The sequence below is a fragment of the Ictidomys tridecemlineatus genome, chromosome 7, assembly GCF_052094955.1.
Source record: "Ictidomys tridecemlineatus isolate mIctTri1 chromosome 7, mIctTri1.hap1, whole genome shotgun sequence".
Classification (NCBI taxonomy): domain Eukaryota; kingdom Metazoa; phylum Chordata; class Mammalia; order Rodentia; family Sciuridae; genus Ictidomys; species Ictidomys tridecemlineatus.
Genome location: NC_135483.1, coordinates 20,493,103 through 20,509,384, shown reverse-complemented (window position 1 = coordinate 20,509,384; position 16,282 = coordinate 20,493,103). Strand labels below are relative to the sequence as shown.

General features: G+C 40.4%; 1 protein-coding gene across 9 annotated transcripts in view; it reads right to left on the bottom strand.

Annotated features, from left to right (window-relative positions):
• The window catches only part of Samd12 (sterile alpha motif domain containing 12), a 430,917-nt gene that overhangs the window by 378,324 nt on the left and 36,311 nt on the right, over positions 1–16,282 (bottom strand). For all 9 annotated transcript variants that reach the window (XM_078016757.1, XM_040293706.2, XM_078016764.1 and 6 more), the window contains exon 2: positions 12,475–12,653. In XM_078016757.1, coding sequence (XP_077872883.1) covers positions 12,475–12,653 — 179 coding nt within the window. The remainder of the gene's footprint in view (positions 1–12,474; positions 12,654–16,282) is intronic.

Below are 16,282 nucleotides of genomic sequence, written 5' to 3'. Positions count from 1 at the left end.
GAGAATGAAAAATCTGGACCTTATAAATGAAAAAAAAATGAGATTTCTACTGCAGAAGAACACTTTAAACTTTGAATTTGTGTGGGAAAACAAACAAAACTGCAGACAGCCAATTTGGATCCTTTGCTAAGGCATGTGTGCATGCATATATATACACACATATCTGTGTATGTATGTTCATGCATGTATATATACATTTTTTTCAATCCATCTTGCCAAAATATCTCCCAAGGGTGATGATGATATAAAAAATAATAATTGAAGCAAACTTACACAGTGCTTTCTCTGCCAGGTGCCTTTTTAAGCATTCAATATATAAACTTCAATGATCCTAACAACCACCCACTGAGACAGAGAGTATTATTATTCTTCCTGGACAGATGAAGCCAATGAGGCACAGACAGATTAAGAAGTTGTCCCTTGTAATGTGCTTGTAAGTGTCAGGGCAGAGCAGGGATCAAACCCCAGATCCTGGAGACTGAGCCCTTTCTATGTTTTGATAAATCAAAACAGTGAAATCACGTCTTCCCCATATAAACTTTCTTCTGGATAACAAATTCAAGAATTTATGTTTTTCTGTCTTCTATTTGCTTCTGATCTGTCAATGGCAATCTCTAAGAGGTATCCTGACATGTGTTAATGTTAGAATTAACTCTTCATTATTTAAGAGAAAGGCTGGAATCTGATGTCCCCTCCAAATAACAGATTGCCCACACAACATACAAATTTCACAAGTGAACAGACATGAATATTTAGGAGCCAAACTGATCAATTATTTGAGGATAAAGAAATGACATAGACCAGCTTTGGTTTTGGTATTTGTCTAAAATCCCAAATTCGCTATTTGCTATTTGTCTGCTGTTAGGATTTGGCTACAGCTTTGGTTTGGGGTGGGTCACAAAGCCAAATACCATTTTATACTTTTGGCAATCCTGAACTTGTATATAATAATGATCATTTGATAGTACAGGTTATTTGCATAGCTAATTACGATAACACTATCAATAACCAAGGGATATCCTTTGGTTTTACTGTGGTTTTACTGTTGCTATATGAAAATTCCTGTTTCCAATATAAGTAAAATTATATACATACATACATATATATATATATATATATACATACATATATATATATATATATATACATATGAGAGCAACATTCTCCCAGTTTGTTTTATATATTAAAAGTTTAGGGCTGGGTTGGGGCTCAGTGGCAGAAAGCTTGCCTCACACATGTGAGGCACTGGATTCAATCCTCAGCACCACATAAAAATAAATAAAACAAAATAAAGACATTATGTCCACGTATAACTAAAAAAAATATTTTTTAAAAAAGAAATAAAAAGGTTTTATCAGCAAACTAGAGAATAAATGTGTATTGATTATTATAAGGATTCATCCAAACAATTAATATTGACCCCCTTCCTTAGAGTAGGCATGGTTGTCAGTCATGGAGGGGTGTCCATCAGAGTTCAGCCTGTTTATATTAAATAATAAAGAAATTATACATTGTTTTGTTTTTAAAAGTAATGAAGGCATGTGGTGGAGGACAATAATAGGACAGAGTCAAGTGATCAGGGCTTTGGGAAAGAGGTCACTCCCCTAGAATTGTCTCATGAGGAGGTTACAACGCAGCAGGGATCAGGAGGAAAGAGTGTGGATTCCAGGCAGAGGAGGCAGCCAAGACCAAGGCTCTGAGCTGAGCAGGTGCCTGGTTTGAGCCAGGAGCAGCCTGAGCATAAAGAGCCCAGTAGCAGGTAACATGTGTGACTTGTCAGGAGACAGATCACACAGGGTCTGGAAGGACACTGGAAGGACTCTGGCTTTTAATCGAGTGAAATGGGTAGGAACAGCAGATCCTGTGCAGAGGAAGGATATAATTTTACAAGATGATTTTGGTTTTTTAATTAAAAATCATGTTTTATAATAAATATTTTGAAAAGGCTGCCCTTTAAGGGGGAAAGACAACCCTACAAGGGATAGCAATAAAAATAAAACTTATTTTTGAGAATTTTTAAAAATCATCTTTTCCAACAGCCCAAAGCTTTAGTTTACGGAATTGTTTCAATGAAACTGTATCGTGACCATCAGCCAAGATGGCAAGTCTAGGAGTTGAATCTTTAGTCAGTTATTATTGGAAAGATAGAAAGGTTAATGACTGGAGGGTGGGGGATATCACCATTGGAACTACTATGGTAATCACAGAGCTTGACAAAAAGTCTATTCTGCTCCTTTGTTGACCTCAGGTGGAAAAGGGCATATTTTCAGTTATCATAAATGTATAACACAAAAACCACAGGAGCTGACAGCTTTGAGAAATCATTACCACTACTCCATAATGCCAGTTTTAAAAAAATCTGCTTGGCCTAATTTTAATTAAGTTGTACTAAATAGGTATTCTTATTAATATCTCATATTTATTATTGTATGTCAGACATTCATTTTATGATGGTGACATTCAACTTCAGTCAAATAATGATTTAATGCTCAAAGACAGTTGGCTTTTGACCAAAATGCATAGCTGGCATACATCAAGGACTCAATGTCTGTGCCGTCTAAATTTCACACTGAAGCCCTAACCCCTGATGGGATGGTGAAATTGGATGCCTTTGGGATGCAACTGGTTTAGATGAGGTCAGAATGGGTTGGCATTCCCACAAAAAGAGGGTGTCTGCCAAATGAGGACAAAGCAAAAGGTGGCCATCGGCAAGCCAGGAAGAGGATCCTCACTGGAACAGGTAAGCCAGCACCTTGAACTTAGACTTCAGAGCCTTCTGTCAGAACTGCAAGAAAGGTCTGCATCTTCCATTAAAGCCACCAGTCTATGGAACTTTGTTAAGGCAGTTCAAGCTAAAACAGTGTTTGTCTAAGGGTATAGTTGGAAACTGGAAAGAATATTGGAGGTTTAAGCCGGTGTACCTGGTGGTCTGACTTTTTGGTTTAAGTGGGAATTCCTAAAGAGGAGAAATTGCTTTCCATGTCTCTCAAGTTTGGACTAGATCAGGAAGATAGAGGAGGCTTCAGGGAAGTCATCTGCACTCGCACTGAAGATCCTGAATGACACTGGGGTGAGGCTGAAGGAACCTTGTTGGCATCTGAAATCTTGGCAAACCATATACAAGCGAAGGCTGGAGATGCTTTATCTGAACAAAGGAAGGAATGCCTGCATCAACTGTGACCCGATATCTGCCTGGCCTGAAGGGTCAGTTAGAATTTCGAGGATGAAGGGTAATGAAGTGGCAGCCATGGGAGAATCCCTTGTCCATCACGTGGGTGCTGAACCACCTGTACCTGCCAGTACAGGAAAGTACTGATAAGGTCAACCATGATAGCACCCAGTGAGATTTATCTTCTGCTCACTTGTGGAGAAGCTGAAAATAATGAGGCAAGGGGTTTTGTGACATAGAAACCGACTTACTCATTTATCAAAAATCCCATCTTAATTAAGTGCTGGACACATTAGCAGGCACTGGTATTTGAGGAGGGAATAAGATAGACAAGAAAACCACTCTCAAGGAGTTTAAATTCCAGTGGACAGAAAGAAAACAAACAGGATTTCAGACAGAAAGAAGTTCTTTGAGGAACATGAAACTGAGTGGTGTCGGAGCAGCTGGGGCAAAGGTAGTTAGGGTGGTCATGGCAGTCCTCTGGGAGAGACACCGTTGGTCCAGGATCTAGAACAAGCTGCACAAAGACCAGGGAGAGAACACAGGCAGAAGGGATGGCAGTCCCCACCAGCTCCAGAGAGAATGAGCTGAGCATATTCAAGAAACAGAAAGGCATGTATGTCTGGAGCTCAGAGAACCTGGTTGGAGGCAAAAGGGCCCCAGATATCTGAATTTCTTATCAATCATGATAACAAATCTGGATTTTTATTTGAAGCACTCTGAGAAACCATTACGCATGCTCAGCAGGTGAGTGGCATTACCTGATTCATGACTGCTGTGAGGGAAAGGGAATCACAGGAGGGCAAGAGTGAAGTGGAAGCCCATTAAGAGGCTGCTCCTGAGCTCCATGGCAGTGGGAGCCCAGCTGACGGCAGCAGAGGCAGGACATGCATGGATTCCACAGTATAACGGAGAAGAATCAATGAACATGGCCAATCCACCTCTGAACAATGGAGTAGTGTATGCCAATTCAACATAACAGTCTCTTATTTCCAAAGTTTAGTCATTATTGTGAAATCTTTCTTTCTCCATATAACAGTGATGTAGGGCAGTTTAAAATAATTACTTATTATATTGTTTCTTTACAACTATAAACGTTTGGCAAGCTATATACCAACAGAACAGAAGTTATGGCCATTTGCATATCTATAGAGCAGAACAAAAAGCAGGTGTTTCTTAACACAGTTTCAAGTACCTCCCGCCCTCCACTCCCCTCCTCCACACAGTTCTTAGTACCACTGGATAGCAGTCCAGCATCTCTGATCCGCCATTCTGAGGCAGAGCCAAGGTGATATGACACAGTGAGGACATGCAGCTGCCCGTCTAAACTTAGCATCTCAATGAAAGGCAGCTGCCTCCTCAAAGCCACTTGGGCTATCAACACTCACCATGCTGGACCGTTTACTGTCTGGCCCTTTGCAGAATAAGTTTGCAAACCTGTTCTAAATGGTCACGAGAATCCAAATAGTCACAACTTGAGCAGCAACTATAATGCATGCTATTAGCAAAAGCCAAAACCAAGAATTTCTTGAAACTCTTACTAAATGATATGCACTTTACAAAGAAGATATATTAGTAGATACATGTCAAGATAGAGAACAGGAACAAAGACTGGAGAGAGAGAATAAATTCTATGTTACAGATGTGTGTTTGTTGAACCATCAAACCCCTCACTAGGAACTAGTATCAGCCCTTTTTCTACAGGTGTAGGCAAAGACCAAACCTTGCCTTCTTGCAAAGACCACCCTCCACTATTCATCTTGCCCTGACTCGTCCTTTTCTATGTGGTTCTGTATTATCTGCTCTATGTCCTTCACCTGGCCAGATGGGACAAGGCATTTCCAAAATCCCCTTGTCAAGGATTGAGAGACTCTTCATTATAACTGCAGAATGAGCTCCATGAGCGCAACCTATGTTCATCTCTGTCCTCCTCGAGTCTGAGTTGAACAAGTTGTTGTCATATAGATGCATGAGTTTTGAATTATGTCAATCAATTCTGTTATTGACCATGATTCCCATGGTAGGAAGGGCTTTACTTATGAAGATTCAGAGTCTCTGGCTATAAAAGAACATTTGAGCAGAGTGCTAATAGACAAGCCATCTCTAGAACTCAAATACCTTTTTCTTCAGAGGCCTATCTGTGCTGTGTCAAAATTGTCAGTAGAATTAGAACTGGGCCCTGTGATCTTCCCAGTCTCAAGAGGCTCCACCCCATTTTGCATCCTCAAATGGCACACACTATAGTCTCCATCCACCAGAAAAGTACCATAAACCAAATGGCTCCAATCGCTTATTACATAGAGTTGTAGGCAAAGAAAAGTGGAAAGCAGTGGTTATGTATTAGAATAACTGGGTTTTAGTAGGGCATAGTGGCACACTCCTGTAATCTCAGTGGCTCAGGAGGATGAGACTGGAGGATCACAAGTTCAAAGCTAGTCTCAGTAACTTAGCAAGGCCCTAAGCCACTTAGTGAGACCTTGTCTCCAAATAAAATATAAATAGGGCTGGGGATGTGGCTCAGTGGTTGAATGCTCCTGGGTTCAATCCCCAGTACCAAAAGAAAAGGAAGAAGAAGAACTGCCTTTTAAGGTCCACTATTCTGACACCCTCAAGGTCTTGGAAAAGACATTTTTGCCTCAAGATCTTGGAAGAGCCATTTTTTTTTTCTAAGTCTGTAAATGAGTGAGATTGTCAGATGCTCCCTAGGTTTTCTTCTTTGTTGATCATACCATGAATCTATGGTTCAGAAACACCCTGTGTATTGTCACGCTTTTCAGAATTTATCACATTTATAATAAATGCTTACATCTTCTCATGTGAGTTCACTGTAACTTCTTCTGAGATCTGTTCGAGTGCCCATTGTAGAAATATTGGGGCCCTGGAACTCGCTCTGTATGAAGTCATTCTTGCTTTCCTCTCTTGTTCTGACCCTTATGACAATCCTTAAAGTATGTACTCATTATGTTTCTCATGCATTATGTCCTTTCCCATCATTGGTGACATTATATCGGGTTGGCAGCTTTGTTTGGAGACACTGGTTCCTGGAGCCAAGAAATACAGATAGCCAAGAATGAGATCATTGTGTCCCCAAACTGCCGCGGACCTTCTCAGAGGCAGCTGAGCAATGTAATTTGATCAAGGTTAAGTACAATCCACGCTTCATCTTTTAACCCAAGTCCAAGTTCTTTTAGCTTTCTATTTTAATCCCAGATTAATGGCTCCTGCTCATTGTTACAAACGTCCACCAGTTGCCCTGCAGTCAAGTTCATTTGTCTGCCAGTGGCTTGTCCAAAACACCCTCTCTCCTTCTGCCTCCAGCACCAAGGTCCAGGCCAGCTCCTTTAACTCTGTGCCAAAGAAATACAAACTACATCTAATATCAGCCTAATGAGAAAAGGTGATCGACTGCCAAAGATTCACTTGACGTATCCCAAGGCAAGTGCAGGCAGTTATTCACTGTTTTCGATGCTGGCATTGTTTCTCCCTTATATAATACAGCAATCAAGATTTGCTGTGTTTCCCTCTGAGGAGTAAAGAATACACGCAGCGTTTTAACCTCTTCTTTTGCCTCGTTGGCCAGATTCTCAGTGTAACAGACTATATTTTCTTTTCATATAAATAGATCATTTGTTCATTTATTGTTAGGGGAATAAAAGCCCTGGATTTAGAGCTATTTGAGTTAGGTTTGGGTTCCCTCTTCTTCTAGTTATTAGCCAGAAACTGAGAACTGAGGAGTCATTTAAATTCTTGGGTTTCTCAGCTGTAAAATGGAAATGCAGATTTTATAAATAAAAAGTGTGAAGCAGAAATACAAATTTGAGGGACAAAGAGCTTGGGTCCTGCCTGGATTTAATATCATGTCAGGGAAAATCAGGATTATTAGCTTTATGAAACCTTTGTTGGAAAAGCAAAAAAAATACATCTAGAAATGTTTTCTTATATAAACACCTAGAAATTTCAGAAATACCCAGCTTCTAATTTCCTAATGCTGTGTTTAGGTCACTTGTGATAACACAGCCCGGAATTCCAGGATGGGGAATAGCCAGGATCCTGCCTACTGATGGGCTGATGTTGTTCCGTAGCCAGAGTTGCCATGGAAACTCAAATTCCAGCCATCCAAGCATTTAGGAACATGACTTTCAAAACAAACTCCTGAATATTTTAACAAATTTATTTTTATGACTGAAGCATATGTCCACCCAGGCCCAAGGACAAGGGTCAGAGAGAATGTCAACCAATTTCATTTTTCATATCATTCCTGGACTCAACAAATTTCAACAATTTTTCCAAATTAGAGCTTGTCATCCAACAGAATTTTCTGCCACGACGGTCATGTCCACACTGTCCAAAACATGTGTGCCCTAGACATAGGTGTTATCTAAGCTCCTAAAAAGTCACTGGGATAATCACAGAAATGATTTTTTTCATATTATTCAATTTAATAATAAAAGCCACGTATGGCTAGTGGCTTCCATATTGGACAATGCTGGTAGAAAGTAAATCTATGTTCTTTGTTTAGACATCCAAATCCCATACAGCTTGCTCCTAGCCAACTGATATGGCTTCAATTTCTACAACATAAACACTGACTCTAAGAGAACCTGACCAATCCATTGCCTCACCTTGGATCACGGTGCTTAGGAGGCATCATTACTAAGGGCATCTTCTATTCTTGGTGCTATGTTTTTGAATTCTGCCTGTGCTAAAGCACCATTCCTAGCAGTCTTCTCCAAAGTGCTGAGTAAGTAAAGGGTTAGTAAACCTCAGGGCTAGGCCTGTCTAGGAAGGACCTGTCTCCCACAGGGTTGTTTTCTTGGAAACTGTGATGTGGAACTCCATCTGGTCTGCAAGATCTGTGACTTGGCATTAAGCCCAATGACTAGAATGGTACAAAAGGCTGCTGGGAAAGAGGCTGTGCCTTCTCTGTATCAGAGGCACACCCTTACCTCAATCTCACCTGTAGCAGCTGTGCATGCCCCATGTGAATCAGAGGCAAAAAAGCTGTGCCCTAGAATAGAAGACACAGACACACCCACCTAAATTCAGTTATCCCATACTTGACAAAGGTACCATAAACACACACTGGAGAAAAGATAGTCTCTTCAACAAACGGCACTGGGAAAACTAGAAATCCATATGTTGCCAAATGAAATTAGAACCCTATCTCTCACCCTGCATAAAACTCAACTCAAAGTGGATCAAAGACATAGGCATTAGACCAGAGACCCTCTGCCCACTAGAAGAAAAAGTAGGCCTAACTCTGTATCATGTCAGGAAATAACTTCCTCAACGAGACTCCTAAAGTCTTAGGAATAAAATCAAGAATCAATAAATGGGGCTGGTATCAAACTAAAAAGCTTCTTCACAGCAAAGAAAACAATCAAGAACCTGAAGACAAAGCCTGAAAAATGGGAGAAAAATCTTTGCCACCTGCACCAGATACCGCATTAATCTCTAGGATATATAAAGAATTTAGAAAACACCAAACACACACACACACACACACACACACACACACAATCAATAAATGGGCATGGGAACTGAATAGACACTTCACAGAAGAAGAAACATGATTGGTCAAGAAATATATGAAAAAATGTTCAACATCTTTAGCAATTCAGTGTAGTTTTAATGTGCATTTCTCTAATTGCTAGAGATGCTGAGCACTTTTCATATATTTGTTGATCAATCACATTTAATGCTAAGTGAAGTTAGCCAATCCCCCCAAAACAAATGCCAAATATTTTCTTTGATATAAAGAAACTGATTCATAGTGGGATAGAGAGCAGGAGCATGGGAGGAATAGACGAACTCTAGAAAGGGCAGAGGGGTTGGAGGGGAAGGGAGGAGGCATGGAGTGATTAATGATGGTGGGATGTGATGATCATTATTATCCAAAGTACGGTATAAAGACACAAATTAGTGTGAATATACTGTGTATACAATCAGAGATATAAAAAATTGTGCTTATATGTGTAATAAGAATTGTAATGCATTCTGCTATCATATATAAATAAAAAAACTATACTGAGATTTCATCTCACTCCAGTCAGAATGGCAATTATCAAAAATACAAGTAACAATAAATGTTGGTGAGGAGGTGGGGGAAAAGGTACACTCATGCATTGCTGGTGGGACAGCAGATTGGTGCAACCACTCTGGAAAGCAGTGTAGAGATTCCTCAGAAAACTTGGAATGGAACCTCCATTTGACCCAGCTATCCCACTCCTCGGCATATACCCAAAGGACTTAAAATCAGCATACTATAGTGAGGCTGCCACATCAGCATTTATTGCAGCTCAATTTACAATAACTAAGCTATGGAACCAAGCTAGGTATCCTTCAACAGATGAATGGATAAAGAAAATGCAGTAGATATACACAATGGAATATTACTGAGCCATAAAGAAGAATGAAATCATGGCATTTGCCAGTAAGTGGATGGAACTAGAGCTATCATTCTAAGTGAAACGAACCAATCCCAAAAAAAACATTTGCTAAATGTTCTCTCTGATATGTGGATGCTAACTCACAATAAGCAGCAAGTGTGGCGGGCGGTGGGGGTGGGGGTGGGTCAGAGAGAAAAGAAATTCACTAGATTAGACAAAGGGGAAGGATGGTAAAGGCAATAGAATGAATTGGACATAACTTTCGTATGTTCATACAGGAATACACGACCAGTGTAACATCTAATATCAGCCTAATGAGAAAAGGCGATCCACATCATGCACGATCACAAACAGCTCACAGTGACTGTTCTCCTGGGGCCATCTTGAGTATCTGATGATTAATTCCTTAGCATGAGTATCTAGAGGGCGATTTACTGGCCCCAAAATTACATACATTTAAAATTTTAATAACTGCCATTCAGACTGTTCTCTAGAAAAACTGTACCAATTTACATGACTGATTAGCTTTAAATGCATGCACTTCTAGCCACAGGTTTTTGTTTTTTTTTTTTTAACTTAAGTTTAGAATAGATCAAATTACTAGAGATTAAATTTCCCACTCAAAAGGAAAGAAGGTGCCTCAAACCCCACTAGCCCCCTAAATGGGACAGAAGAGAAAATGTAAGTAAGTTTGCACATGCGCAAAACAAGCTCACATTGTCTACAGGACAGAAACTTCAGGGTGTGTGATGCTGATAGAGCCCACAGTAATCCCAGAGGGTGCTTCCGATTCTGTCTCCCCAGCAACCACATTTGCCATCTAGTTCTCCATAAGAAATGGGCAATTACCTTGTCTGAGTTTTACCAAAGTTTCTAGTCTATTCAGCCATCAATATGACATTCATGTGAAGACCCCAAAATCTTCCAACTCTACTAGGGGGTTTTATTACAGATAATCTGGACGAAGTGAATCTGGCTTCTTTCTAATATGTGGTCCATTCCTAAAGAAAGGTTCATTATCAACTTTTATGTGTATATATTTTTAAACACTTTTTTGGGGACACAATATCAATAAACAATTTTTATATAGTGTTGAGGATCAAACTCAGTGCCTCATGCGTGCAATGCAAGCACTCTACCACTGAGCTACAACCCCAGTCCCTCAACTTTTATATTACCAAAGAATTATGTTATCAACAAATCAGCCATGAAGGGATCTACAGGCCAAGACAAAGAACTGTGATACAAAAAATTCAGAATATTCTCTAAAATCACATATTCAAAATAATTCAAGAGTAATGAAGTCATATTGGATTAAAATCAATTTTTTATATTGCCAATTTTGGGGGCAAATAAAAAAGATAATTTGGAAGTGTTCAAAGTTGAATTAAAATGAAGTACCCATACTTTTCTTTGTCACTCTGATTTTTAATATTTGAACCATTCATTTGAAACGATCTTACTCAGACAAATTGGATTTATCTTCCTAGCCAAAGAAGACCCCGGGGGCATTTGTTTTCCTGGCTCTTTCAAGACTTGTGTGTGGCCCCCAAAGATTGATCAAGTTTAGATGTCACTGGTTCACTTGTTTCCAACTCTGCTCACAAACCAAACGTGAATGATCATCAGCCATTTCCTATGAGGTACAGCTTGTCATCCAAGAAGTCTAGTGCAAAGTACCTGCAGTATCTTCCTCACTCATCATTCCCCACTTCCTGCCACACACCCACGCAGACATACATAATAATGCCATCAGTTTTTAAATTATCCAAGCTCAAGAAGGGAGCAATAATAACGCCTATTCAAAAATGTAGGTAAAAACAATCCATTGTGATTTTAATTTGGACCACATTATGTGGAGGAGACAGGAGTGAGTCATTGGAGGACAGCCAAGTGACCTTCCTACTTAAGATATTTCTTGGGTGCTTACATTTGCTGTCCAAGGTTGGAACGTGTGGATTTGCTCAACAAACCTATGAAAGGAAATTCTCCTGCAAGGACTACATGAAGGGAGAGACCAAACGCTATGTGAAGACGAATTCCCTCAATTTCCAACAGAAAAACGGAAAGGAACACCTTCATCACTAGGCACCAACATCTTCACTGACTTCAGACAAAAATCTAAATAGTGACAGTTCCAACACAGGTAGCTCTTAGAAGAGGCTGTCCTCAGCAAAGAATCACCTACCCTCAAAACCCACATTTTGGTATCTTTACCAATCCATATTTTGTCAGGTTTTTGGTACCTACATTTAAAGAGAAGACTAAAAAGAACTAAGTGTCCTATAGCAAAATAGGTCAATTTTATCTTCCTCTAATTAAGGATCTGTTTACTATCATCCACCTCATAGGATGGTTCTGGACACAGATAAGCCAGTACATCAATATTCCTTCCAACAGTGCCTGCAAACATATATATTTCATAAAATGTCAGTTATTGTAATTAATTTTTCAGCAAAAGACCCTCATATTCGGGCTTTTACAAAACAGTTCCATAAGCACAAAATCATCCGATCAGCTCAACCTGACAAAGGAGGTAGGTTTATGATTCCCACTCTATAGATACAGAGCCTGAGCCTCAGGGAGTCCTGTGATTTACCCATCATGAAGGGTTAACTCTAAGCCAGGAAGGTCAATCTTTGAGCTTCAAGTCTAAGACATCCTTCTCTATAAGCCATAGCTCAGAGCCCCACACTATTAGACTGACCACAAATGTGTTTCAATTCCATCCAAAGGAAGGCAGTCAATATTTTCGTTTATTGTTACATATCAAGATGCTGTGCTCCTTTAACCCAAGATACGACAGTGCTTAGTGAGAGTAGCATCAGGTCTTCTCTGTGGCAGAACCACAAGAGAGTCTGCAGTTGCAGGAGCTGCAGCTTCAGAAACCAATTCGTTAACTGGCTTATTACCTACCTTAGGCGTCTCAGCTTCTCCCTGCAGTCGCTTGGGGGTTCCTTTTTGGTCAGGCACCTTCTGGAAATTTTTGCTTTTAATGGATTGAGACTCCACACCTTCACCTTCAATTTGCAGTTTAATACCTTCGGCCCGGGAAGGGTGATCAATACCCCGTGGATTCAAACCACAGTGGAGAGCTAGGAAAGAGGGACAAATAGGACTCAGAAAACAACTCACACAAAGAAAGTGTCCAAGACAGAAAGTATCTCATCAGGCCTAAATGGGAAGCAAAAAGACATCTGTGAGTTAAGACGTAGTGTGATAACTGTGGGAAGTAACAGAATGAGGAAGGAGCATGGGGCAGTAGGGAACCCTGAGCTTGAAAGTCAGGGAGACTTAAATGCAATCAGTTGCAAGTTGAGCAAGTTAGCAATCCTCACATTTCTGATGAGAATCCCAAATTAGGCAGCTTCATGACTGCTTCTAATACATTCAATTATTGCATTTAGCTTATATCTCTGCTTACATCTGAAAAGTGCTCATTCCTGTCCCTTTCTGAATCTTCTGTATTCTCCAAATTTCCACTTAAGTTCACCCTCTTCCTTTCAGTCAATGAATATTTAATAAGCATTTACTATGTGCCAATCATGGGGCAGGTCCCGGAACCATGCACTTAAGTAGGACAGAAGCTACCCTCAAAAAACCCACAAGCTAAGAAGAGGCAGAAAAAAGAACTAGTGATTTTTTAAAACAGTCATCACCGCTATGGGAAAGAGAAGGAAAAGACCAGGGTGAAGAGATCAGCAGAGACAAGCCCCAGTGGCTTGCATTTTTTCATCTTACTCTCCCCACATCTCTAACATGTATACCCTCACAAACAAAACCTAAAGTTTATTTTCTGGAGTATTTATTCACTCAACAAATCTGTATTCATCTCCTCCTGTGTTCCCAGTATTATCAAAGAAATAGCAGTCAATGTTACGAGAACCATACATGACTGCCGTGTGTGTGTGTGTGTGTGTGTGTGTGTGTGTGTGTGTGTGTCCAAGTGCATGTGACAGGAATGTGTGTTTTGAGGTCTATGAGAAAGTATTTTGCCTCTGTATGACACCAACCCTTCAAATTTCAGTTCCCATCCTCATCCCCTTCCCTTTGACCCCAGATAATTTAAGGTCAAATACTTAACCCCCCCCCCACACACACACTTACACACATACCACCACTCACACACCCTCTCCCTCAAGACTGATTTATTTTACCCAATATCTTTGGCCCCCTCCTTCCTCACCATTCTTCCCCTTATCTAGCTTCTGAGATTCAAAATCCTGGGTGAGGATTTTGGGTACCCAGGCCTCCTCTTCCCCTGGCTTCTGAAGAATGTTTCACCTTGAGGGAAGGCTTCCCAAAGTCAGGTAGGACCTTTCCCTTCCGTTCTCCACTTCCTCCTTAATAGGGGCCATCTGTCCCCACGGCTCTTGATGCAATGAATGTGCAGGTGACTCCAATTTTCACTCCAGCCTGGACAGACCCGAGGAGTGCTGCTCATTCTCTATGTCAACACATGGCAGATGCCTCAAACTTAATATAGTCTAAACTGAACTTTAGTTATTGTACAAAAAAATTGCTTCCTCCATTCTTCTCGATTTATGCACACAGAAACTGAGGAGCCATGGAGAATCAGCATGCGTCGCTCTCGCCATGCTTCACCACATCCTTTCCTTCAATCACTGCAGCCAGGAGCTCTGCACCCAAAGCTCAGATCCATGGCTCCCACCATCTCCACCGCCACTGTCATCCTGGCTAACATGTTTCACATCCAATCTGCCAAACTGATCCAAGAGCTCTTCCTCAACCCTGAAGATCCATTAGAATAAACTGTGAGGGGAAGTGGGGAAAGACTCTTCTGCTTAAAACTTCCTAATGGTCTGGCTTCACACTTTTATAATTCCAAAATCTTAAACTTGGCCAGCAAGGCCCTCGTTATCTGTCTCCTTTTTATCTTTCCAACTTCCATCTTCCACCACGTTATTCCTCATCCACTTACTTTGGACACATGCCTCCTTTTCCCTTCACCAAGTTCCTTCTTACCTCCTGGACTTTATACATACTTCCTTGCCTGGAATGTTGTTCCCTATTCTTCACCTGATTCCTACTTGTCATTCGGGGTTTGGCTTACATGCAAATCCTTCAAAAACGCTTTCTCTTTGTCCCCTTTCTCATCCCACTCTTCCATCCTCCCCATGTTGGGTCATGTTCCTGGAATAGTAAGCACTCAACAAATACAATCTTGAAAAGAAATCTAAATAAGAATGAGCTAAAAAAAAATCGATTGTACAGAGGTTCTTATGCAATGTGATCTTATTTCTACCATAAAGTCATTATCTGTGAATTTCTCTTCTCCTGTTCTCTAAGCTTCCTAAAGCAAAGAAACCAGCCTACGTTGTGGTACACCATAAGCACTCAGTCTGTATCAGTTTGTGTGGCCTCTCTCAGGTTTTGTTCTGGTTCTCAAAAAAATCTTTGGGGAAAACTCTGTGAGACACAATTATATTCATTTCTCAGATAAGGGAAATGAGGCTCAAGGCAGGTTCTGGCCACAAAAGTCGACACAGGTGTCTATGGAAGGTCATAAAGATCATGGATCATTTAGGATGTACATGATTTCAAGTAAGAGATGAGAAAATTTAAACTGGATCAAACAGTGAGAAAATATATTAGTTTTCATTACAGGAAGTCCAGTCATAGCACAAGTATAGAGTTGGTTGATTTTTGGCTCAATAGTGTCGTGAAGAACCTTGGATTTTTCTTTTTTCCATCTCTCTCATGTTGCTACTCAGAGCACCACCTTTATCCTGGACTTGGAGGCCCTTAGAGTACTCAAGAGTTACAAGCCTCTGGTTTTTATCTTGCAACAACGAGAGCCTGTCTGATCAGGGTCTTGTTTTCCCTAAACCTCCTCCAATATTGCTTCTTTTCTCATTGGCCAGGAGTAAATGACATGATCATCACTGAATAAAACCCAGGCAGTGAAGACAGGGTTACTCCTAAACCAACTGACCTTTAGCTAGGGACAATTCTCCAAAACACATGGCCCAAACTCAATAGGGCCGGGGAAGAATCAATGCCAGGGAACCATCTACAATGTCCAAATTAGGCAGTGGTGCAAAGAACTTGGTAGCCAAAATCTATAAAATATGAGGTCAATCACTGTTTTTCCAAGTCAAGGAGTGGCCCAATTACAATCCATATTCAATTAAACATACAAAATCTTGATTAATTTTAAAAGGTATGCTTCTGTAGGGAGATGGCAGATTGGCATGGGAAAGATTTAGATATTAAAGAGGAAAAGAAAAATGTCTGCTGTTCATCTTTCTCAACAGTATTAACCCTGATTGCTTTCTGCCTGTGAATCAGGGGCTAAGAATACCAGGGAACTTCTGGTAACATCCAATACCTCCTCTTCCCTTCCCCCATCACCCTTCATCAAAGAAGACTTATATACTTCCTTCACCTCTGGCAATGCTGGTCCCTCTCCCTAAAAGAGGTTCCGTTCCACTGTGATCACTCCGAAGTTTCACCTGCCATGTACCTGGTTTCCAATTTTTTGCACATAAAAAAAAGTTGGCAGCTTCAAGATGACAACTCAAAATAATGCTAACACACACACACACACAGTGAAATATTTTGCCTCAATGTTTAAAGAGCAATGTTGTAAAATCTGTTTTGGATTTTAATTCTACATTTGTATGAATTTAATGTTAGTGACCTTTGAACTGAGCGACACTGGAAGCAATTCAGGTACAGATCCTGACCCGGCTACAGTGCC